Source organism: Gnatocerus cornutus, chromosome 6 (assembly GCF_029298725.1).
Source record: "Gnatocerus cornutus isolate USDA-ARS CGAHR chromosome 6, icGnaCorn1.1, whole genome shotgun sequence".
Lineage (NCBI taxonomy): Eukaryota > Metazoa > Arthropoda > Insecta > Coleoptera > Tenebrionidae > Gnatocerus > Gnatocerus cornutus.
In genome coordinates, this window is record NC_142238.1 from 17,489,339 (window position 1) to 17,516,120 (window position 26,782).

Below are 26,782 nucleotides of genomic sequence, written 5' to 3' on the forward strand. Positions count from 1 at the left end.
TGTACATCATGTAATCGTTAGAATCCGACTGCAAGTGCTTCTAGAGTATGTAAATGTATGTACTTCATTACACTGTCACTCCATCGATCCACACACCGCTCTTCATGGTTATTAATATTATTATAATTGATAAGTAATTGTGCTTTATAAGTCCCGTTGTGTCCAAATGCGCTGATCGGTCATAGTAGATAGCCTTTATAGGAATTGGAAACACATGTGTACATTTTATCTTAGCTATAGGCCTTATTATGGGGTTCGTGTAGCGAGGGTGCGTTTGCTTCAGACGCATCGATAAATATTCTAAATTCATCGTTTTTACTTGTTCCTCTGTTGTCAAAGTTGGACGTTACCCGGACCTCATACTGGACGTTCATAGTCGATCAGTAAGGAGTACGTTATTAATGTATCAGAAATTGAAATGTTTTGCAGAGGATGTGGATTTTTATGTTTGTTGTATCATGTTGAGTTTACCTGTATAGATTTTTGTCCTCTAACTAATGCTACCTATGAAATATTGTCATTTAGCGCGCTGTTCTTTAAAAACCAGTTTTAAAATGTTGTTTTGAACAAATTAAGGAATAAAACAAAGACTATCCTATCTCACGACTTTCATTTCTCTCTTTACTACATCAATCAAGAGGATTTACGTTTACATTCGTACACACACCCTTCAGCCTGTAATGGAAGTTTTGTCCTTTTTTAGACAGATTTCTATCCATTCAACTTATTTTCATGTCATGTTGCGAATATTCCGACCACTGTAATAAGCGTCAAGGAATTTGGGTCATTCTGTCAAGGCATACACTTCTCGTTGTGTAGGATTCGCCTTAGAATTTTTGACCACCATAACAAACCGTGTTATTAATCTTTTGTTTTTATTAATCTATCGATTATTTGACTTGGCATATTTACAGTCGCGATAAAAATGGGTTTTATTGCCTTGTTACACAAACAACTGAAAAGGTAAGAGAATGGAGGATCGAACAGGATTACCATCTGAATAACTCAATGATTTGTTTTTAAATTTATAGTGACATCGAATTTTTAAACTGACGTTTGTTTTGTGTTCATTAGGATCAGCCTGAGATGAGGTCCACCTCCACAATCAAAAACCCACGTGGTACAATCTTTGCTCACTTGATTTTGTTCAGAGCTAAGCCACGTGCCCTTTCTACGTAGCTTTTCAGTTAAATTAGCGTCTATTAAATTATTCAAGACCTTTCTTTACAAGATATATTTACATAAGACCCGTTCCCGTATGTAACGAGTTTATTCAGCTCCGAGTGGAATTATTTTCATTTTTGCTAGTTGAAACAGTTAACAGGACATTGTACGATCTATTTCAGGTGTACCAAAATGGATAGCGGCATGACACGCATCTTGTCTTTCACAAGATTATCGTAAATAACTGGTGCTTAGAACCAAATAAAGCAAACACATTATAAAGTTGAAAACTTTTAAATTATTCAGAGTGATCGATTTTATCGCTACTAAGAATAAATAGTAACGATAATTTATGTCACGTGGATGTGTGGGGGTCTATTTAAGAATAATGCTGATTTCAATGGAGGTTATAAATAGTGTTATCATTATATTTTTATCGTTTGGTACAATGCGCATTCTTCAATAGTTTAACGTAAATCGTGCATGGAATCTTTATTATTGTTTGTGTAGGTAGGCAATTGATTTATCCACGTATTATTATTATAGCTATAGCTACACTCAGATGCAGATTATTGATTACAAAACACTTTAATTAAAAAAAGTCATGAAATGTTGAAAAAGTGTCGCCATTATACTTATACTGGTGGCAGAACTCGTTAGTTTTTAAAACCTATTTCCCCACATATTTGTCGAGTCACCCGCAGACTGCAGAAATTTAGTTTAAATTAAAGCGTATTTATTCCATCTTTGCATTTTCTTTGATTTTTAATTTGAAAAACATATTTTTGTAGCCATTTTAACAATAATCTGTATGTAAAAGCAATGCCTTATGGACGCCCAGTGCAAATCCATTTCTTTCCAAATCTGTTGCTTGTGAACTGGTGAATCATTTTTGATTACAGAATCATTATAATAACACAGAAAACCAAATAAACAGACGCCAGACTTACATACGTTAAACATAACTGCAAGATGTAAACAAACCTGAAATATCGAATGTGGCTATAAGCGATTTAAAAAGAAATTTTCACGTGTTTTATGGTGACAACAGGTGCTTCAACCTACAACTGTTATGATGTCGATGAGTCTCTAATAATAGACCAGACCGTGCGCTATATAGTGAGTTTTCCGTTCTAATTTTGATGCTGGACAGCTTGCGGAATTTGTTTTGTTACGTCGTGATAAAAAATAAGAATGATGCAGAACTGAGTTTAATTATTTGCCGTAGAAGAAGTCAATTAGAGTTTGAAAATCAGTAGTCATGCACTTGGGTAATTTGGTACCAATTATTGTAATAAGTTCGAAGCGGTCCAAAGTTGAAGACAATATGTTCAACCCTTTGATTTATTTTCAACTAAATGTGAACTAGAGGCGACAAAATTTGGCAGACGATTAGCAAACCACACAGTGATATTTTAAACTTTATTAAACGAAATATAATTGCTGTACAATACATTTCTTAACTAACAAACAATCACACGTTGAAAATTAAGGTGCTGTAATTTCGATCTGTGCTTTATTTCCAGTAATGTCAGTATACAGAAGGTTAGGAGGAAGGGCTAAACACATTTTTTTCTTTTATCATACAATCATAGCTATTTCTAATTCTACTGAGTGGGTCTTCTACCATACACGACAGAAATGATAGAGGGGTTAAAGTGAACATTAGGAACTTGGAATAAAGAGAATTCTTGGCCAATTTATGCTTCTTCTTCGCTTCGACGTCGTCTTCCTGGGCCACCGGCGAAATTGGCAGCTGCTAGACCCATCAAGTGTTTGGCAGCTTGGGAACCGGAGAAACCGCGATTTAAACCTAGATCTAGGCCACGTTTTGAGCTGAAACAATCACAACTTAGTACGAACATGAATAATACAAAATCATTTAATTGCCGATAACACACTCACTGAAGTTATTCTAAAACAAACTGATAAGCAAATATGCTACTGACGTCGGTAACTCAAAGTTAAAATCAATTTCTGCGTAGCGATTATAAACAGAATTGTACTCGGCAAAATATGAAATTATAGATTATGGTTATTTTATTTAGTAGTAAAAACCGACTTTATACCAGATATAATTGCGTTGTCTTAGACTTTTTTTGTAGATTCCGTTCCGTCTGAGTGCTTCTGTTAATTCCGTTCCAGTGCTAAAATTAATTAATAACGAAGATAACACATTATGTAACAATCATCAAGCACTAATTTGACTCTAGAATTAAATTAGAGTGATATAATGATGACACTTTCGAATAATTAAATAGTAATCAACAATACTGCACTATGTTTGAATTTGCGTCTACTGCAGGAACGGAGTTTATCTAACAAGACGCTAATATTTTCTGTATTTGTAGTTTTATTAACGCGGCAGTTATCGCGCTGTTTTGTTTATAATAGAAGCAGCTTCAAGTGGTACTTCAATGTTTTGAGAAGATACAAACATTACCAACTTTGTATCAAACAGAATTTCAACAAATTTATGTTTGTAATATTTAGCGTAACAAAGTTGTTTTTACAGAATTTTACATCTAAATAAATGAATGAATAAAAAAATGTAAACTGCAAACATGTACTGGCTTGGATTTTTTTGTTTAATTCTGCTTACTTTGTATTGCACTACTATTGTGTCGCTTAATTATAAGCCTATTTCCAGTTTTTAGTACAAGTGGTTTCAATGTGATCATTGTATAAGAGTAAAGAGCCCATTTAAAGTTAAAAATGCAGACTTTTCAGGAGATATACAAATTTTAAAGAAATTCTGAACGTTTAGAGATTGGTGTATTTTGCGATTGTTGAATACCAGCTCTTTCTGGTTGGCAGAATTGGAGATGTCTTTATCCAATCATAATATTAATCTAATTCTCGGTAAGCTTTAGTATTATTTTATTACTTAAGTGATGGTCACATTTAAGAAATAAAATCTCTAGATTGATTACTGCGAACTCCCCTCGACTTATTTATAACATTTCCGAAATATTAATTATCTTCTCGTGGATGTCATTTGGATTTGGATGACAAACAAGCCTGTAATTATTCTGATTAGGATTTGACTGTAATAAAGCAATAAAGATATGATCTGTACTATTGATAATTTTGGTTGTTTTGGATTTGGTGTACATGTGTCGGGAATATTTTTCGTTATCTTAAAAAATACACTATCATTATTTGAAAAATAATTTATTTAGCGTCGCCAGTTTTCCCAAGATCTGCATTTCAATGTCCGTTATTTACTCCACGCAAGTGAAACTCCTCTTCTGATAACAATTATAAATAGAATTGAAATTACGCTTCCTTCGTCCTGGTCCACAAGGAGAAGAAGCTCTAAATGCGAGACACCTCGTTAAATTCTCAACTTTTCCCGAACTTCCTCGGTCTACTCCGAAACTTATAGGTAGAAACCGTTTAGAAATATTCATATCCTCCGTGGAGCTGTAAACATTATTTCTTAGGTTTCGGTTATTTGTTATAGACAGAAGTAACAGAAGCGTTTATGTACAGTTTATACAGTCAGATTAATATTTGTACTAAAAAAAACTAGAGTTAATTTCTGGCTGAATTTGTGCCAGGTATAAAGTCAGTGGTATTCGAGTATTTCTCTCAACAAAGGAGGCGCCGTAAGATATTTTGTATTTAATAATAGAAAATTCAAGCTTGCGATAGAGAACACAATAAATATGTGAACACGCTGAAATATCGGGCGCATTTATCTTCAACTTTATTGTTCGTGAAACATTATAACATCATGAAATAGAACAATATGTTTTCAAGAATAACAGTCTTCTTATGAATGCTGTTTATTAGATTAAAACTATATAAAATTGTTTTCTTTCCGGGTTGGTGTTTGGTTAACCTCTCAAGTCCCCATAATATTTGGCTAAGAGTTGTGAATTCTGGAGTTTTCCCGAATATCCTCTGTCCAACCCCAAATCTGCATTTCCGCGTTTGGATGGCACTGAGCTGGAAATTTTTTATTAGTCGACGATTTTTGGTCACATTAAGGCCAATCACGAAACAAGACATCCAAGTGGCTATGTACAGCTATGGTGGAGACGTTCTTGAATTTTTTTTCTTTGTCGAAATACATATTTGCAAGCGCAAAACGACACCAGAGGCATCTATAGAAAATAATTTACTGCAGATATCGTTTTCTAAACCTGTTTCTATTCCTGCTTTTACAAAAACTCTTCTTTGAAAACATGCATTAGAACAAACGGAAATGTATCTGTTTGCAACACGTAAAAAAAGTTGACATGATAGAGGAAGCAATTTACAGCATGTTTTGTGGGGTAATAAAAATATTTTTAAAACACGAGTGATGAATGTTGGTTTTAAAGATCGATTATTTTACATAATGAAGTTTATCGACAACAGTAAAATTCCAATGCGGAGATTGATTTTTAATTCAGTGTATGTTCTGTTTTTCGTATATTTGTCATCAAATAACAATTTTTTACAACTCTATGCCGGTGTTATCTGAAAAACTTTACCGCTATTCTGAATATGAATGGAGAGAGATAAAAGCGTCACCACTATGATGCTGTTATGTAAATCAATAATTCCTTCTAGATAAAACTTAATCGAGAGTGGCGTGAAAATACCGTATGTTTGTCGTAGAAAAAACGGTGCAAATAAAATAAACGTCTGACCATTACCAACTTTCCTTTTTTTGCAGCACCGCAGACAAAGTTTTATTGGTGTGAACATGAAAAGTTTGCGAATTTGAATATGTTAGCTAGTTTTATAGAAATTTAATCTAAAGCCTCCAGGGGAACTATCGTGTCAAAACAAAACAGATTTCTGTTTAAATGTTTGAAATTCGTCCTTCGACCCTTTTCCATAGAATCTCGAGTTCGGTTGCAAACGTCGTAATTGTCGACACTGCGATTTCCATGAAAATGGAGCGTTTCCCAAGCTTGGTTTCATTTAAAAAATACGGTTATGCGATGTAATCACCGAGAAATTCAGCTTTCCATCTGATATTTCCTTGTGGGAACCGCTCTAATTATAGTAAAACACTTAATAGAAATGCAAATCGTATTTCATCCAATTTTTTAATTTGTAAATTGTACCTAAGGTTCACGCGTGGGCATTATTGTGACGTCGGTTGATAATTTTAATAACACGTTGTAACAGCGGACTTGTTAACGTGATAGATAGTTTTATGAGCGGTTATGACCCACGGAAACCAACGAAACCGTTTTACGTATAATTGGAAAGACGTGGGTGATGCTTTGTAATTTTGTACACTTCAACAGTAATTAAGAAAGTACCGCACGAATTGAAGTGTTTCAAATAAATTACCAGAAAGTTCAAGGCTAATTATATTAAAATAAAAATATTAAAATACCACTGGTGTCACTAAGTTACGCCACTGCTCGTCTTATAAATATTTTGCGCATATTAAGATTACCAACCAAGTTAGGAAATGCATGAATCTTTGACGAGATGTGTGACGAAAGCTCGTCCAGTTGGATCATTTATTCATAACTCTTCAGGTAAGCTAATGTTAGTGTGGTTTCACACGTCAAATGCACGTGTTAATTGAACAAGGGATTTGCGCTGGCTCCCTGTAATCCGAAGACAAGAATGGAAACTGTTAGGAAATTACATTTTCTGTAATTTTTAGTGTGAAGTCAATTTTTCAGCTGTGGTCGTTTCAAAAGAATTGTACGCTTGGGCGCTTCTTATTTAGGATGAACTGAAATTAGGTTATTCTATACCATAATTGAATTCTTACTGAACAGTGATGGCCAGTGGAATTCAATTTATCAAAAAAGTACTAAATTTATATCGTTATTTCGGAGGATGATGTCGGGGAATTTAGTGAAAAAAATAGAGTTGGCAAGAGTAGACGAGTAGACTAAGTTGCGAATATTATTTTGTTGATAAATGTTTTCTAGAACGAAAATACGGCGTCTGGTGGGTGTGCATTTTTATGATTGGCTACAATGGAGAGCGGAAAATGTGAAAAATTACGAAAATGTTTGTTATTCTGATCCGTTCGCATTTTTAGAATATATTTGCTATTTTGAACTTGTTTTATTGCCTAATTTTTTAGAATCTTTTAGAAATTTCGTCTCCATGCATTTTTTATAAAGTCCCGTCTATATATAGTTAATCTTACGCTTTGAGGTGGACGGGCAAGTTCAATATCGGCGAATAAAATTTTTTCATTCATACATGATAGTATTGATAGTTATATACAGCGTGAAAACTAAATTATTATTTTATGATGTGCTAAGCATAAACAATGTTTAAAGTGCAAAGATAATGCTATCTATATACAGCACGTTCTACAAGCGAACATTTTTCCTCGAGTTATCACTCAACAGCAAAAGTTAATTTTCGTCCTTCCCTCTTTTATCAGTTGGATCGAATTTCTGCCAAACTGACACTCGAGCTACCACCCAGATTTACTTCCCGGGCTTTTAGCCATGTTTACGTAGAAATTAATTAGACGTTTAGTGTATCCTCAATGGCCTAAAAACAATGCAGTTCAAGTGCAACTGATAAAAGTGGGACATTTTTTTTCAACACCAATCCTGCAGGATGGATATAAATTCACGAGAATTTGCTACTTACTTTTCTAAATCGTCGTCAGCAATCAGTGCTTGCCTCAATCTTGCTATAGTTTGGAGGAGATATTCGGGATTTTGTCCTTCCAGAGCGAGAGGCGAATAGTATCCAGGATAGCTACAAGAATATTTTGTTAGATCTTTGAACACGATAGCAATTAAGTTATCTCAAGTAAATTAATTTAAGCCCTATTTATGGTACATTTATTACAGTTTGATAAGTGGGATAAAGCGGAATTATGGAAATGGTCTATGATCTAACATTTCCGCTGATATTTTTAGCTGTTACAATTTAAAACAATTTCCTCGAAAATTATACAGTGGAATAAAAATGGCAAAACACCTGCATTATTACGCAATTGCAACTGCTGATAAGAAAAATGTGTCATACTCGCTTGCAGTAAACAAAACTGCAAAAAATAAGTGCAACTACGAAGGTGCATTAACGCACATATTTATGATAGCGAGCGTTGTAATATTTTCTATAGACACTGTAATTTTGCCTCAGAATCGTCAAAAAATGTTAAAGTGTAGTGACATCAATTTTAAATCTTTCTAGAGGCTGTGGATCTTCTAAATATTTTGATTGCTCCAATTTACTCTCCTATAGTCAATTTAGTTTCAAGAAGGGTCATTCAACAGAGTTATAAATGAAATCTTGGCAGCCTGAGAATGGCACATGTGCTCTATTCTTGACCTAAACGAAGCTTGTGACACAATTTAATTTTAGAATTGTTATTTTTTTAGAATAATTTAATTAAGTGTTTTTACTGGTGTTGGTAAAGGAATGAAATGAAAGTTGTCCCATGCTTGTTAACACTGCCTAGGGATCTATTCTAATACGAAATTAGCATCAGTGATTATTGAATTGGAAAAAAACACGTTACTGTTGTTACGTGTACACGCGATTTTAAACTAGTCATTGACTCGCCATAAATCAAATGTTTTTGTAGTAATATATCTGTCATCAATTGGATTAAGTCCAACAGAATCAAATCTAAAGAATTATTTTGTGGCGTCTTACTGAATCAATTTATTTTCGTAATGCTAATTCTGAAAATTTGACTGGATCTGAGATCGTTAAAGTTGAGTTTTTATTATTATAAACTTTATGGTTTGTGTTGATCTACAAATTGCAATAACAAATTAAGTAGTTATAAAAGTTACAATCGATAAAACATTAGTAAACAATGAATTTAATTTAAAATAATTTATTATACCTACTGTAATAAAGATAAGCGTCTTAAAGATTACCGCTCGGTTATAAATAGTTTTAAAATCACTCAGGAGTCTTGTGGACAGTTTAACTGAAAATTGCGAATTTCATTTTCCATTAGAGCAATTTAAAAGTCATACAATTCACTTAGCGCTTTAATGTGATTCGATCACGTCAACGTCGTAAATTGTTGAAATCATGTCATTGTTAAAAATTGTGTTAAGATACTACTACCTGGATGAATGGGGGGCTGCATAAGTCGTAGTCGTTTCAAACAACAGAACTCCAGCTGCCAGCAGCATCAACAGAGAGACTCCGCTGTTGTGAATCATTGATGGCTTCATCTTCCTGAAATTGGAAAGAGGCAATATTTATTTAAATCCTCTCTTTTTGTTTATTTTATCGGAGATAAATCTCCGGGGATGGCAAATTTTTGCTATTTTTGCTTTAATGTGACATATGTGACGAATGAAGAAAACATAGGAACAGCTTTGTCCCTAACCAAGCTAACTTTAGTTGTGTTTGTCTCCTAAACACCAAACTTTGGTGAAGTTCGGTGAATTGTTTGTTTCACCCTTAAGCTTCTCACATTCTATTTAATTGGAACTGTGAAATATTGATGTAAATATAATAAAACTCGAGATTTTGTGGTTTTATGAGTCGATGCTCGTAAAATATTATTAGCGAGGTCCTTGTTCGGTTCGTAAAGACACTCATTGAGGGGATAAATTGTCAAATCGGCGAAAATTTCTCAATAAAACAGCGAATTGTGGGATTAAGATTAGTCGGAGAGCTGGCGAGATAATCTGAGAGAGGAAAAGATTTTGGTTTGGGTTTAGCAATTAACAGTTTTGTTGGTTTGCACTACACTATCACTTAAATTGTTGCAAAAACTTAATCATAAGGGCGATGGCGTAAATGGCGGATGCGCCGGGACAAAGTACCAATTTTGGACGATATTTAGAACTTTTATTTACAAATTTATGGGATTATACAGAAAATTGTAGTCTGCTTTAATTAACGGAGCAACAAGCTAAAATATTCCGCGGAAAGTTTCTAATTGGGGCGCACTTGTTCAACATTTTCTCATAAAAACCACAACTTCGCTTCTTGATTTGTGGGCTTAAAAATGCAGCTGCGCTTTTAATTTTCATTTAGCGATGACTCTCGATATGTAAAGCAATTTCTTGATGAGAAATTGACCACCTGGGGCTGCTAATTTCCTCCAAAATTAAAAATCACGTTTCCCTCCTTCGTCCGCGAATACTTCGAATGCTTCGGGCAGGAATATTTACGAGGACTTTCCTTCATGCTTTCAAGTGTGTGGAAAGAATATTATAATTAAATGAAACAACTTTTCTCAGGACGAATGCATCACGTATATCCTGTGGGAGCAGCTGAAAGTTTATTACTCACGTCCGCTACACTGCCTAGCGTCTTTACTAGTTTGTATGCACTTTCTAAATGAGGGAGTCATTAAATAACGAAATAAACTCGAAAGGGAGAGATGAAATTGATTTCGCCCTCGCTTTACGTGGATTTATAATGAAAGGAAATCGATAGTGATGCTAACAAAGTACGACATTTTTTTAGTGTAAACAAAGTTTGTTGTTTTTCAGCAAGTGAAACAAAACTGTTGTTTCGACGTTTCCAGTTGTTGCGAAGTTCTCTGCAATAACAAAGATCTTTGCGGTGAGTATTTAATCACAACATTGAGAGAGGCTGAAATAATACTTATTTGGTTTAATATTGGGAAGAATTCATAGATTTAGAGCAATTGCGGCCAGGAAATGCACGTTGATGAGACACTAATTTCATGCTGGTTGTTATCATTCATTCACAAACGAACCATTCAAGATTAAATTTGATTAATGCTCAAATGTGTTTTTGTGCCAATTATGGTTGATCTGAATTCGTAATTAAATTTCTTAAAACTCGTGCCTAAAACTGGAACATACGTTATTTTTAATTTGTTGTGCTTTTTCTCTTATTTATGTGTTATTTATCCCGTGGTGTTTCAAAATGACGATGACGGTCCGATACTAGTGTTATTAATAGTGCGTTATCTCTGCGCTCTATGTGGGGCAAATTCAATATTTGAATCAGTTGCATTATTTGTTATTTTAGTGATCATACACGAGATTAAATTGACGATTTAGTTTCGACAGTAGTTGGGAAATTGTTCTGTATAAATCAACAACGCAACAAAAAATTTTGTTTTTTTTATAACTGGAAAATGGTCAAATGTTGTATTTTTACCACCATATTTTACCTGCTTTTGTGCTAAACAAATCTTCACGCGGAAGGTTTTTCAACATTTGGATCAAAATTTAATTTCATGCCGTATTGTTGGTTGCATAATTATTTATGCTTGCGTTTGTTTGTCTACTTCGTAGCTCGCAAGTCTTGTTATAATTAAAATTCGAAGATCAAATATTTAAAACAACCAATTTTCAAGGGACTTGTTTCCTTTGTCCTCATTATATTTGAAAGGGAATGTCTTTTCCAGTTTCAACGCTTATAAATAAAATGTTAATCTCGGAGAATTTCAGAGATACGATCCATCATTAAAACGAAATGGATTTTAAACAGAATTGTGTATTATATCAATATCCGGCGACGAGCAAATTTTAGAAAGCGTCAATAATTAAACACGAATTTGTATCATCCCGACCCTGAAATGTGTGTTTATTTATTTAAAATAAATAGAAACGTTAAAAATTTTTGTCAGTAGTAATTAAACGGTGTTTGAGTTTCAATGTACTGTTTGTGGTATTAATTTCCTCGAAGTAATTGCAAAAGGATGGAAAAATATTCCGGCGCATCCACCAATTTGAAAAATTTGTCTGTAACGACTAAGTTGTAAAATAAAATGGAGTTTCTACTGTGTTTTCCAGTCTGGTTATCTTTCCGATTTAACAGAGCTAGAGATAAAACTCGAAAGAACAACACGACAGTATAAATAATATATTAGCATTATCCTCGTTACATCCTGCAATGAAATTCGAATCCAATTTGAGAAATTAGCATTTTGTTCACTAAAACAGCGTGTTTGTTTCAGTGCTAATATTTAATTCTAATGTTTTTATCTGTATTCTGTTTCTGGGTTTAGGACTGCATGTATTTCGTTCGTTTTTTTCATAAAAACCCTTCAATTGTGTGTGTGGGAAAGTAAATTAAATTTTTTTCAAGACGAGTGTTTAACCAATGCAAATATCAGATTGGGGGGCTGGCCGGCGTCTGGCGATGGAATTACCGTTCATAACTTTTGGGTTTGTCGTCATTCATCACTGGGAACGGCCTAACTAAACAAAGGATTAATTAAAAAAAATATTATCGTCATAAAAAAAAATTGTTTTCAATTGCTCGGATTCGGAGATAACACATGTGATGTGTGATGTGACAACTAAGCACTTGTACCAGTTACAAACTCAGTTTTAATTAGCATGATGGTTTGTTAGTACAAAGATTTATGAAATTGCTCTATTGTTGATATTCAACATGATGAGGAATTAAGTACTGCATCAAATTATTATTAGAGAATTTCCTGCAAATTTTGAGTAAATTGAATCAAAACAGAATAATTTTTGTTGTCTTTCCGTATTCATGTTGCGCTTTCAATAAAATATAAAAAGCTATTACAGCTGCTAATGCACCGCTTTCTCAATTCCCAGTTTCCCTCTTTATTTACATGCAGAATACTCCTTTAATTTCTTTCAAACGGATTGTCCGTTCGCATTTCCTTTGAGATCCTGCATCAAAATTTTCGAAACGTTGACTACATTATTCAAATCGTGCCTTTTAACATTCACTTAAGATTTTCAGGAATTCGACGGAAAGGCCACCTATTGAAACAAACATTAGGCAGAAAGTTTTAACACATGTGTGATGAATTATTGATTTGGTTCTAAAATATTTACCGCCTTTTACGATTCAAGGAAATGAATTAATTACTCTGAATTTTAATTAATTTTTTCAAATGGGGCTATTAATATTTGTGAATGTTTAATTAAGCGTTTTTCATTCGAAGTTGTAATGAAGTTTCAATCAGGGTAATAAACTTGTCGCGTGTTAATTTAAGTCTCCAACCTCCATTAGGCAGATTTGAATAATTAAGGGGATTCCAGCTATATTTTGCTTATGGGAATTGCAATGCAAAGTAATAATAAAATATGTCGAGAACCAAAGTATTTTTTTATGTTTTTTATGACAACTGTAACTATTCTATAGGAGCTTAATTTTCCAGATTTTGCTTAATTGTATTTGTAAATTTTTTGGATTTCTTAAAAAAAATGCGCTGCTGCAAGCAAGATCTATGCGAAATCTCATTTCTTAATTTTCACAATAATTCTAGAAATGACATTGTTAAATATTTTTTTTTAATTTTTTGTTTTTTCATGTTATCTATTTCTAGAGTTCGCCAAGCACAACACTGCAGCTATATCGTTATTGAATACAGTTATAGAATTTATTTATTTTTTCGTTTTTCTAGCGCCTTTCTTTCAATTTTTTTGGGAAAAAAACTACTCAAACGATGAAAAATTTTAAATTATGTTTTGTTGTCTTGACCGCCACCGTAATTTGACCTACCGATTTGAGGTTTGGCCAGTTGATAGATTTTGAGCTGTTTCGATTGATCTGTAACTCAAACGTAGAAATAGTTATGTAATAAACTGCATAGTTTGTTATTGAAGGCGATTAATAAATCGAAACTGTTTAAAGCATGAACCAGCGATGCGGGTGAGTGCATTTAATATTGGAAGTTATTAATTGTCCATTAACGAACGAGTTGTTACAACACATGCACACTTTTGTATTCTGGTGAGAAAATGGGCTACTTTAAAAAAATTTAATTTTTACGTAAGAGAACATAGTTACAATTGAAAATAATATGCGAATTACAGTAGACTCGAAGGGTATTTTTTTCTGGAGTTTTTTGTAGGCGCCAAATTTAAAATGCTGCTCTGTGATTGGTCGTTTGGCAGAGAGTTACACAATACTGATTTTTTAAACTCCCGTAATTCCTGCGGAATTGTCAGACAAGAACCTTACAAATTGTACAGTTATGGAGCTGCAAAACTGGTTGCAGTGGTGGCAAATGCAAACAAAGCATGTTCCAGTTCTTCACCATCTAAAAGTTGAGGTGTTTAGAAACAAACTTATTTTTAACAACAATTTTGTAATTGGTGTACTAAACAAATCACAAAAAGAGTTACCTAATGAAAAAGAGTGTATTAATGAAGTCCAATAATAATACATCCTTTTCTATTAATTTTTATTTGTAATTTTAATTTCTTCAAAAAAATTATTTTCGTAAATCTAATTCAGCTGATGCTTTCGCTTATGTGCAGAGCAAATTGAATTATTCGTGTTCATTTCATAATTTTGCACAGACTTTAAAATAGAGTAAAATTTTAACGTATTTATTTAAAGTGAAACATATCTGGCCTTCGACAGATGCGGTTTTTGTCATCGTTTTTCTCTTATCTGGTCTTACATATTCTGAATTTTAAAATTATTTTTTTTTGATTAAACAGTTTAGGGTGATAAATCCATCTTTATTCACGAAAAATGACCGAATTTTCAATAATCAAAATACGCGGACACATATTTTTTTATTTATACAGGGTGATTTTTTTAAAACGGCAGGCGTTGTAGAATTTTTATTTATGAACCGATTTCAAAAATTTAAAAAACAAATTAAATGGTTTTTAATTTACTATAAACTGATGATTTTAAAATTTTTCTAAATGTCTTATTATCTTTTGGGGCGATACTCAACTTTCTTATTTTAAATTGGAACCCATTTTTTTCATAATTTGGAAGATATTAATTTTCTTGATTCAGAAATATGTAATATGTTCAACTTTTAACCAATAGTTATTTGTTTCACTAGGCTGAAAAAAAAAATATGGGTGTCAATTTAAAATAAGAAAGTTGAGTATCGCCCAAAAGATACTAAGACATTAAAAAAATTTTTAAAATCATCAGTTTATAGGAAATTTAAAACCATTTAACTTGTTTTTTAAATTTTGGAAATCGGTTCATAAATAAAAATTCTACAACGCCTGCCGTTTTTAAAAAATCATCCTGTATATGTAGCTAATTTAAACAAATTTGTAACATTGTTTTTGTACATAGCTCTCGTAATAACTCCAATCAAAATAATCAAACATCAAAAAAGGAAAAGTGTTTAATTGTGCATCAAATAACATCCATTAAAAGAAATTCGAAAGTGTTTTTAGAAAAGTGATAAAGCAGGCTCTTGGTAATAGGAGTAACAAGCCAATACTCGAAAAAAAGTCGATACTTTTTAATAAAAGAGTTGTTTACCCGCCAATTTACATTGGACCGCCCATAAGAGAAATGAGTGAAGGCTCCTCTTAAATTGGGTAAAGTTTTCTGCTCATATGCTATGCATGGAATTAAAATTGCTGGTGTAAGTTCTAACAGTAATTAGCTCGTGTCCCAAACTAGTAACTCGACACGGATTTTTGAGGAACTAACAGTGGCGCTAATTTCATTTCACCTGAAGTTTCCCATCTTCAAATTACCAAGTTGTTTAACTCTGTTCTCCTAAATACGTCTTGTACATAATAAGTACAAATTATATCTGTCCCAAATGATTTCAGCAAATAAGACTTCAACCGCACCGTTTGCATAAAGGTTCAAATCCACGACTACGACATCTTCATAATCCCTACTACGTTAAGAGTCAATACAACGCTCAGTGGTTACTTAGGTATTACCACCGCACTCATCTTTTTATTCAAGGGATTAGCTAGGTTTCGGATCCAATTAAATATGTTGAAGATTTAATCAACATATTACGAGCTTAATCTCTGATGAGGGATTTTTTCCTTGTAAAATAACAAAAACTGGGGCGATAAAATACTAAACAAAGAATTAACGGGTGCTTTAACTAATTTCATTTCAGTGTCGTTAATCCTCCACGACTGATTATTAAGATTGAAGAGTAAATCCGATAATGGTTGGAGTAATTAACAGTGACACTCTCAAGACGTTTGATAATAAAATAATCAGTTAAGTAATAAAAGTATAAAAAAGCGAAATCCTGCCTAAAATTTAGTCGAACGTTTCAGCAAGTTGTGATTGTTGAAATTCTGCACGCGATAAGCCCAAATGTATAATTTAATTAGTGTACAACCATGTATTCCCTATTTTCCTACCAGTTACGAATTTCTGGTATTTAGATTAATGTTATCCGAGCCACCTAGAAATCAGCCCGGAATTAATTGATGAATGCGAAAAACTTTTTGTTAGCCCAGTCGCAATTCGAACTCCCCTATATTCATCAACTTTCTCTTCTAGTTAACGTATTGATGATTTAGTTGTTAAAGTTTGAGGCTTCATCCCATCACAACGCTTTGTCAACTTCCACTAATATCCCAGTTAAGATGAATTATCTATTTGTAACAAGTTAAAAGGCTCGATTTCGGTACCTCTCAAACTTCTTATTTACGTAAGAAAACCGTTTTCGTCATTTTATTGAACCTGAGGTGATACCATTGGGTAAAGTTTCCTCAAAAGTCCTCGTGGGACGCTTTGTAGAGGTCATCTCTCATGCAGGCTTAATCAATTTTAACATTTTAATTTTCATCTCGGGTGCTACATTTACCATTGAAAGTAACGATATTATAAGTTTGCATTATTCTCAGGCGAGAACTTTAACAACTTGTTGAATTTTCAAAGGAACCCCGTAACTTGGCAATGTCTCACTTTTACAATTATTTTCAACTTTACCATACAAACTAGACAAATGAAAATATATTATAAAAGTTTTTAGACCGTCAAGAAGCTTGTTTGTTGGAGATAAATTAATATAGGGATATAATTACACATTCATGATAAAATCGTTAATAGGGCAATAAAAGCATAGTGAGCACTCGTGGAGATTAGATTAGCACTGTCTGTCACAAATCGAATTTCAATGGAGGAATTTGATCCTTCAGTCTATTTTCTTCTTATCAAACTTTGCAAAGAAAGTGGCGGTGATGTAATAATACCGGTGCATTTTTCGTGAAATTATGAATGATGGATTTACTGTCGACCCTCCTATCAATCTTCGCTAAATTATTTCGTAAAAATTGATAAAATAGTATAAGTTTCTATTAACTTGAATCGGTTAGATTAAAAAGTAACGCGATTTCTTACAAAATGGCATCTCTTTCAAACGACATACGTTAGCATTTCTTATACAGAGGGAATATTGGATTTCCACAGAAAGCGCTGAGAGGAAAGTAAACCCTCTCTGAATTTTTCCATCCTTCAACTCTAACTGAATCATTTTTAATAAAAACACTCATTACCTCTTAATCTCCCGATTATTTTTACTGGTCAAGGATGATAGTTAATAAAGTTTCCCGTGTTAGTCAAGGAGATCGAATAAAAATAAAGTAGCAGCATATTGAAGAAAGTTATTCCATCGTGTTGAGTACCTGAGAGTGTTACACCTAAGTTAAAGAGCTTCTCCCAAGTTGTGTTTGCTTAATTTCTTCTCTCAGGTGAAGTAGGAGCGCGAAATAATTTTGATCGGATTTTACGGACTAAAATTAATAATGAAAGCGAGTTAGTGGATTGGAGGAAGTTGTAAATTTATGGAACTGAACTAGCGAGATTGTAGTTTTGTTTAACTCGGCGAGTTTAACTTGCGTAATAAAATTTATTGGAGATAGGTATCAAGCCATAAAAAACGCTTGCTTTTTATTGTTTGCCGAAATGTAATTAAAGATAAAGAATGAACTGGCAAACGAGCCGGGAAAAAATTAGCTTGTGTTGCAAATTTATTACAATTATTAATAAACTTCTGTGATTTAATTTAGGATTTCAGGAATTCTTTATACACTGGAATTTTGTTACATTTCTATTTAAGTATTCAATATTTGCTTCCACTCTATTTATTGGTGAGCTTGCAAATTTTTTCACAATGAGAGCTTGGCAGCTTTGAGGCAATATGTTTATTGATGCATTTCTGGCAACTCTATGGCCAGCGAAAACTTGAAAAGGAGAAAATCTATTTATATGAAAAAACCATTTGCGCAACTAACATTTTTTATTACAAATATTCATTAGTTAAATTCTCATGACTACAATACAAAACAGAATCGCAATCTCTTTGGAGTTATCGGGAAATATTTATACACACATTTTAAAGTGTCGTTCCAACCACAGCATTAAATATTAAATGGCGAGAGCTATACTAGTGAATAGCAGAGGCAACATAATTTTATATATCCTACACACTTCACGTGTACATTTATAGGTAAACGTCCGATATAAAATTTTATTTCTCTTTATAAATTCTACTGTACTGATCGAAACCGATGCCACAAACCCGAAGTTTCAAAGGAAAGTTTGGTACCTACGGCATTAATTTTGGCAATTAGAGTGAAGTTGGCTATTGTTTCATAATGTTGTATTAATCAATTTTCATTTGTTTGGCTTTTCGTTAATTACGAAATATTGCAGTTGCAATAATCTGGTTAGTGGGATTACCATTTTATAGCATAAAAACCGAAGCACCACCTGTAATTTACCTGTTTGTCCATGTTGTTATGGAAATGAAGAAAAACGCCATGGGAATCATATTTTAAATCATAGATTTTTGATTCTGAACAATCACTGCAATTTTAATTAAAGGTTCTTTTATTTTGAACGATTTTTATGTCTTCAATGAGCATGTCAGATTTGTGTGACAATCGCATCCATAATGAAGCGTAGGTTTCAAATTTAATAGAATATTATTATTACATTTCCAAATTAATAAACTGTTTACTTAATTAATTGCGATACAATTTGACATGTCACCTCATTATTCAAATTTTCTTCGATTTGCAATATTATTGACTTGTTGTTCGAATTGCTCTTGGCATTACCGAACAAGTGCTTGAGCCCGAGTAAATACTCCACAAAGTCTTCTCGAAAAGCTTTGCTTTATATCGATTATATGCAATACCTATCCTATTGCACCAACAACGTTGACACAAATTAACTTCCAGTTTCACTTACTGTGATGGGACGTGTTTGATTTAATTCAAATTGTAAACGTCTGTTTACACAGTGAATCGGTTTCTATACATTTTGTCGCTTCAATGAACAACTTCGAGCATGGAAATCGTGGGATAAAACTGAATTTTATGAGCGGAAGTTATGTGCATGAGGCCTCGAAAGCGTCAAACACATGTGTACGTGTGGAAATGCCCACCTGACTAGTCATTCAATAATTTAATTAAACGGGAGTTTTAAATTAAGATGGAACTGACACGTCTACGCAGAAAACAACAAATTGCGTGCGACATAAAACCTTTGCCAATTTTGGATAATAAAGAGCACGTAGAGCACCCGCGACGATAAAGTTGCGAAAGAAACAAACTTTACTTTCTGTGACCCAAACTGCCACTTTAGTTAGCTCGAATTTTTCGCAAATTTGGTAGAAGTCGCGCCACAGATGAAATCTTCTCATTACCACCAATTTAACAGAGCCAACTCAGTCTATTTACTACACTTTACAGATCCGGGCTTGTTTACTTGTGGCTGATAACGTGGGCGATGCTGATACTCGTTAGTATTACGTATTCCTTCAAAGGAAACCCGGACCTGACCCAAAGGAGCCAGCGTTTTATTTATTATGGGCGATTTCTTCCAGATCTGTTCTATTTTTAGGGTCGTAGGGCTTTGTGATAAAATCCAATTTAAAATTGAAAAAGAGCTAAATTTGTCTAAAAGAGCTCAAATTAAGGTTAATAATTTTATTGGTCGTACATAATTTTAATTTCTGCGATGCTGTTGACATACTGAAATAGTATATTACGCAACAAGAATGGTAAGTAGCCAACTACGCACGCAGTAAAGTAATAATTTCACGAGTGCGTAATTGGCCTTACCTTCGCGTTGCGTACTATACTTTTTCTACGAATACGACTTTATTTTGTCACCGCATTGATATTTGGAGTTAGCTGATTATGTACACACAGTAACAAGAAAATTTATTTAGTAGCAATTTCGCAAAAATTCATGACTAAAACTATGCCAAACTTCTGATATCGACATCTCGCTTATTTTTTCGAGTAAACTTGAGTTATTATACATCAGTGTACGCAGAATTTTCCGTAGATTTAAATTCAGATTCGACATTAAATAACTGAGGTATGGCCGATCAAAGTTTCGGAAAGTTGATTTTCATTTTTTCTCATTTTTCTTGATTTTTAATGTTAAATATCTCGAAAACTATTTGAGATATTGAGATGCGGTTTGCGCCATTCTTTTTCTCTGCTCATTTTACGCTAGAAAAATCAAAAGCCCAAAACTCGATAGTCGATTTTTCGCGAAAAAAAATTCCGACTCAAACGATAAAAATTTTTCATTTTTTTTATTTTTGGCCATAACTCGTAAACTATTTGTTCGATCGATCCCAAATTTGGCCACTAGATTTTAAGCTCCTCTTTCGACTGATGTATAATTCAAAGCTATTAAAAGTCGTTTTCATTTTGAAATCATTGATTGAAAATCACCCTAAAATGACGTTTTCAAAACAGTTTTTGGTCAATGCCTCGTTTATTTAATAAGCAAACTCAACAAATTTGGGTCTCATTTTACGCAGAATATCACGCTGAATCCAAAAACATGAGAATTTTTAATTTTCGTCAACAAATAACTGAGTTATGGTCGTTTGAATTTTTGGGTTGTAGCCAAAGGGCCAAATTTTTGAAGTTTCGAAACAATTCGTGCTCGATATCTCGGAAACTATTTCAGATATTGAGATGCGGTTTACGCCATCGTTTTTCTCGCGATTTTTCACGTAAGAAATAGTTCTTTGACTTTTTTGCAGTCAAAATTTACAAATTTTCGCAAAAATTCATGACTAAAACTATGCCAAACTTTTGATATCGATATCTCGCTTATTTTTTAAAGTAAACATAAGTTATTATACATCAGTGTACGCAGAATTTTCCGCAGATTCCAAATCTGGGATTTAAATTTAGATCCGACAACAAATATCTGAGTTATGGCCGATCAAAGTTTCGGAAAGTTGATTTTAATTTTTCCTCATTTTTCTTAATTTTTAAAATTAAATATCTCGGAAACTATTTGAGATATTGAGATGCGGTTTGCGCCATTCTTTTTCTCGGCTCATTTTACGCCAGAAAATGTTCTCAAAAGCCCAAAACTCGCTAGTCGATTTTTCGCAAAAAAAAATTCCGACTCAAACGATGAAAATTTTTCATTTATTTTATTTTTGGCCATAGCTTGTAAACTATTTGTCCGATCGATCTCAAATTTAGCAGTTGATAGATTTTAAGCTCCTCTTTCGACTGATGTATAATTCAAAGCTATTAAAAATTTTTTCATTTTGAAAACATTGATTGAAAATCACCCTAAAATGACGTTTTCAAAACAGTTTTTGGCCAATGCCTTGTTTATTTAATAAGCAAACTCAACAAATTTGGGTTTCATTTTACGCAGAATATCACGCTGAATCCAAAAACATGAGAATTTTTAATTTTCGTCAACAAATAACTGAGTTATGGTTGTTTGAAATTTTGGGTTGGTGCCAGAGGGCCAAATTTTTGAAGGTTCGAAACAATTCGTGCTCGATATCTCGGAAACTATTTCAGATATTGAGATGCGGTTTGCGCCATCGTTTTTCTCGCGATTTTTTACGTAAGAAATAGTTCTTTGATTTTTTTGCAGTCAAAATTTCCAAATTTTCGCAAAAATTCAGGACTAATTAAACTATGAACGCTCAAAGTCGACTGACAGAAAGCATTGCGCATCTTTATAAACGCTTTTGTGTCACATTTTACACAAACTTTATGCAGAGTGATTTTTATGAAAGCACCCCAGAGGTGGCGAAAGATACCAATTTGTTATTGCTATGTTGCCAACTCAAAAAATTCCCTTAAATAGGCCGTGCGATTTCTTTTCCCTAGTCCTTATGCACTTCTGTGCTTAATGACACACTTACAAGGCAAGTAGTCTGTGCAAAAATGCCTACTTACGCCAGTATGAGTACAAAATTTTTTTTATTATACATTTTTTCAGCAAAGACTAAACAAGCAGTCAAAGAAACAGGCTTTTGGTAATGGCATTGTTAAGCAATTCTGGGCCATAAAAAATGAAGCTTCTTCGCTCCAATTTGCTTTTAAACTATGCGTATGCTTTTTTCCTTAGTTTAAATGTCCCCGACGCAACAGGCTGCATCAAACTAATGAACTTATTAAAATGTTCTTGTTTGATCTAGACAGAAACGTTATGAAGTGAGTTTTAATAAAAGAATCTCTTCTGTACACACGACTGCGACTCGTCCTACTTTTAAGCACTTTGACAAACTTTCTCTTAGTTTGCAATTATCAGACTTTAGTTATGAATGACTGAAAATTCCTGTCGGCGCATGCAAATCCCGAAGGAACAACAACGAAATCACTTCATTTTTGCGGCGAACTTTAGTGTCAATTTAACGTTCACCAATTCAAGTCGGGCATAAAACGAATGACTTTTGTAAAGAAAGGGCAAAAATAAGTCATCTTCATTTCTTACTGCCATTGTTCCTTATGAAAAACTTTACTAATATGATAAGATCCCTAAAGTAATACGAGCCAACATAAAAGAAAGCGCCTCTTTCCTGTTTAAGAACTTTATCTTATTGGTCAGTTGAAAATTGTCCCAGTGGGTTTGTGATGTTAACGCAGTTTTAAGCGTTGACCATTTCGAATTTAATTTGACGTTTCTATTGGGTTACGGGGTTTGTTTTGTGTATGGCACTGGGTTATCGAACTACAAGAGATAAACTTCGGGATTATTCCATTCAAATTAAGGGATCAAGAGAAATTTCCCTCGAGTTTTATATTGGAAAGCAGACGAGGTGGTTTAAGAGGTTTTGTGCCGGCATCAAGGAGACGATTGAATTCAGGGGATTTAATAAAACAATGCATTTCTCTATTAAGGTGTCAGACGTAATAAAATGAAGATACTAACTTATATTATAGTACTAAACACTGTACGATATTAAGCAATCAATCGTTTTCATCAAAATGACCACAGCTTCTTTCATTCCTTTCACTTGAAATTAAAGGTATAAACCGCTGGAACAAGAGATACTATTTTAATAACTGCCACTGCTTTGTCCTGATTAATGAGAAGGCTATGTTGAAGCTATTGTGCATGTTATACTAAAACGGATATTATGAGGTGGAACGCCATAATACATTTAAGCTAGTTACCGTTTACTGTCATCTTCTATACATTTTGTGGAGATTGAATCAGCTCCGTACTTAGAAAAAATTAAAAAAAATCAGCGAAAACATATGGAACTTAAATGTGTTTTACGGGACACAACAGTTTATGGTGCATCTTGTAGAAGTATAAAAACGAGTGTAATAAAAATTTAGTGGCGGATTTATTTATCAATGCTGCGAAAACATAAAAGTGACATGCGGTAGTGTAAAGCAAGGTAATGTTAAATAAAGTGGATTTCCATTTTCAAATGGAAAATGTGCGAGGATTTAGTGTCTGGATTGTAAAACTTCCTAAGGAGTCTCTCAAAGTATGAAGTTTAAAAAGTAATATTTTATGACCTGTATCTAATACAGGAGAAAGAAAAATTATAAATTAATAAATCCGACTAAGAGCTGGATGTATATAAATATTAATTTAATAGGAAAACTGAACCTGATAAAGCAGAATTACAATAAGGAAAATCAGAGAAAATAATTGAATAACTTTTCACGTGCATTCTTTGTGTATTTAAAATTAGATATTTATGTACTTTTATTACTTTATTTGTGTTCTGAAATGTCTACTCGCGTTATTCTCGAGTCGCAAAAAGTGCTTGAACACGCTACTATGAATCCTTAAAACTCTGCACAAAGTGATTTTTCAAACCATTAAAAATGCAATATTTATAGCAGCAGGTGTTATATGAGATTTACCCCTTAATTAATTTTAATCCGTAACAAATTAGGTAGGAGCTTCCTTTTTTGTTTTATCTTTCAACCCTCTTCCACGAGCTCACCCAATTTTGTTAATTCTCCTTTTAAAATTTAAGCCAATTTTCACCAACCCTAAAATTAGGATTGCAACGATGAACTGAACCAGAATAATTAATACAGTTGAAGATAAGTAATAATGAATAAACGAAATTGTTTGTTTTAAAGTGAGTACAACACATTTCGCGTCCAACAGAGATAATTTGAAAACAATACTAATATATGGAAAGCCTAACAAAATTTTTCCGCCATTTGCGTGCAAATGCAGCTTGCAATCACTAAATTGTTTGCCAATCTGCTGTGGTCGCCCCGAAAACAGGGCAATCAACATGTGGTCAAACCTCATTACAATGTCCACAGTTTGGATTTTTCATTCACGAACGTACCACCGTCACGAGTTTCAGATTAAATTGTGATTAGTTCAGAATCAGAGGAGAAGTCCCGGTTAATTAAATTATTCTAACTGCTAACTTTTGCGACAGTTATGGTTGCAACGTGCCTTATTTTTCTTGTTACCTTTTCCACTTTGTTTTGAAGGTTGTTACGCACGCCAAGAGCATAGTTGCCGTGCCCTATCAGGTATTTCAACAATTTCATAAAACTGTGGATGCTGTAAATCCCAGCGGGATAATTTGATGGGTGATTAGATTTTACGTAGGTTGCTGCAAATCGATTAATGGTTTTTTTAGAAATCGTAGGCTTTTAATAATGGTCATTGTGAAAGAAAATTATGTTTACTTAGCTGCGTGATATTAAAAAAGTTAGGCATGGCGCGTTAATACCTCAAAAGTCGCCGATTTTAACTGCAAAATATCTCACATGTACGTATATTACAGGAATGTTTAACATGTCCGCGGATGCACATATTTCATCACATTATATCGCCCCGCCGTTTGCGAGATTAACAAAAATGTTTTGAAATTAGCGTAACGCGGAACGCACAAAGCTTTGCTGGTTCGAATTTTAACAGAGTTCTGTATTGTGGTTTTAGCATAATTACATCGTATTCCTGAAACCTGGATATTTTTAACTAGTTTTGAATATTTCACTCTAATAATAAGCACCTACATGATTTTCTTGGGTGGTAGAGAATATTATAAATAAAACAATCACAAATATATGCAAATTTGAGCGCAACAAAGCTAATGCATGTAAATTGAAATATGTTGGGCATAGCTTTAGAAAAAACGGGCTCTTACTCAAGTGAGGGATAACAGAGCTTTCGTGGATGGAATTTTAATGATGCAAACTAAAACACTAATAATTGTGCTTGCACCGTTGGCAAAAAGCTACCAAGTTTGCGTCTACCAAAATTGTTTTTCACTTAGCGAATTTTGTCTGTTTTCAAAGAAATTTTTTATTCGAGGCTTACTTTTGATTGTGTTTTTAAATGGAAGAGGCAGCAAACAAATTTCTTGAAATGATTGTTTGAATTCCAGGTAGATCCTCAAGGTGTAATAATTAAAAAAGTGATTTGCATTTTTCCAGTCTTCGTGCTTGGTGTTATTTAATTACGTTAGGTGTGCAGATCTGAAATTACAAACTCGTGGATCCACGACATCGCCAATTTAAAATCTAAACAAGCAATTTGCTTACAGGGAAAGTATTTTACTAAAAAAACCGTGGATTTAAAAAAAATTATTCAATTTAGCTTAGTTAACTGCATTTGGCTAGTTTAATTTTTAAAAAATAAAACTCTTAAGCAAATTTGTTGAAAAATTATTAATTTATCGGCAGCACTAGATAAAAAAGCGAATATGTTTTACAATATAATGTAATAATAATAATAGACTGAAATAATTGAAAGGGTTTTATCGATAAACTAATTTACTTTTGAAATTTCAGTCCTTGTTTGTATAATTATTATTATTTAATTATTTTCAGTGTTCATGTTCCACAAAAATAAAATTGTTTCATTTCATTCGACAAATAAGTTATTTTAAATGATAATGACGGCATAATAGTCGGTAACAAAACATGTTAATACGTTATTATAACCGGTAACGATTAATAATTTCTCGTAATGTAGCATAATTTTAACTACAATTCCATTAAGCAGTGATCAGAGTGCCGAACTTAACGATTTATTAGCTATAATTGCGACAGATATTGCAACAAAAATTTCCCTCCACAAACGCGTGACGGCACTTGATTAATCATTCTTGAAAGAGCTTTTTTCAATTTAAGGCAATAAAAAAATCAATCCCAACGATGTTTACGAAAATTCTGTGTTAGCCGTAAACAAACCGACTCCAAGGTATTTAAAAGTTTGTAATTAAATCAGAAACTTTGAAAAAGTAGTTGCAAAAATGGTGGATGCGCCGGGTCAAGCACACGTTCCGTTATTTCACGCACTATCGGAGTTTTATTCTTTGAGGCTCGTTAAAGATCAGTGAGCATCAAAAAGGTTGTTTGTGCCACTTTAGAACTTTGATGACTTGAGATTGGACTACCGCTAACAACACCAATTAAATTGAAAAAATTCATGCAACAAGAAACTCACCACTTAAATCACCTGTTGGTGGTCGGGCGTCGATGTCTAGGCTGTGAAGTCGTTTGTAATGTGGGGTTGTAACTGTGAGGACCACAGTATGAACGTGAACATCTTTTATAGGCATCGTGGCGTCCCCGCTTGCGTCCCGACGCTCGCACCGCCCCCTTACCAATCAGCATCGGCCCGTTGAACACCACACTTATCACTATTCATCGATATCGTAATGAAATCCATTGACAATGCGTGACTAATTACATAGATTAACATGTCATACGAGTCAACACGAAAAAAGCGGGGGCTCGCGGAAGAAAGTTGCTGGGACAAAGAGAAT

The 26,782-nt window shown here is 33.5% G+C and overlaps 1 protein-coding gene across 2 annotated transcripts; it reads right to left on the minus strand.

Annotated features, from left to right (window-relative positions):
- Positions 1 to 2,572: 2,572 nt before the first annotated feature.
- Positions 2,573 to 26,560, minus strand: Dh31 (diuretic hormone class 2). Of its 2 annotated transcripts, none has more exons than XM_088038775.1 (4): positions 26,461 to 26,560; positions 9,187 to 9,300; positions 7,744 to 7,854; positions 2,573 to 3,000 (listed from the first exon to the last, which is right to left on the minus strand). In XM_088038775.1, the coding sequence occupies exons 2-4, from the start codon at positions 9,294 to 9,296 to the stop codon at positions 2,865 to 2,867; spliced, it is 357 nt and encodes a 118-aa protein (XP_087894901.1). In that variant the 5' UTR covers positions 9,297 to 9,300; positions 26,461 to 26,560; the 3' UTR covers positions 2,573 to 2,864. The 2 variants fall into 2 exon arrangements, with proteins under 2 accessions (XP_087894901.1, XP_087894900.1); XM_088038774.1 differs by having other exon boundaries at positions 9,184 to 9,300.
- Between the last annotated feature and the right edge of the window lie 222 nt (positions 26,561 to 26,782).

Excerpts from the sequence above, each read along its gene's own strand:
- Dh31 (XM_088038774.1), bottom strand. The coding sequence starts at position 9,296 with ATGAAGCCATCAATGATTCACAACAGCGGAGTCTCTCTGTTGATGCTG. Across the intron at positions 7,855-9,183 it reads GCCCCCCATTCATCCAGGTA|CTATCCTGGATACTATTCGC; the intron begins GTAGTATCTTAA and ends ATATTCTTGTAG. Across the intron at positions 3,001-7,743 it reads GCTGACGACGATTTAGAAAA|CTCAAAACGTGGCCTAGATC; the intron begins GTAAGTAGCAAA and ends TGATTGTTTCAG.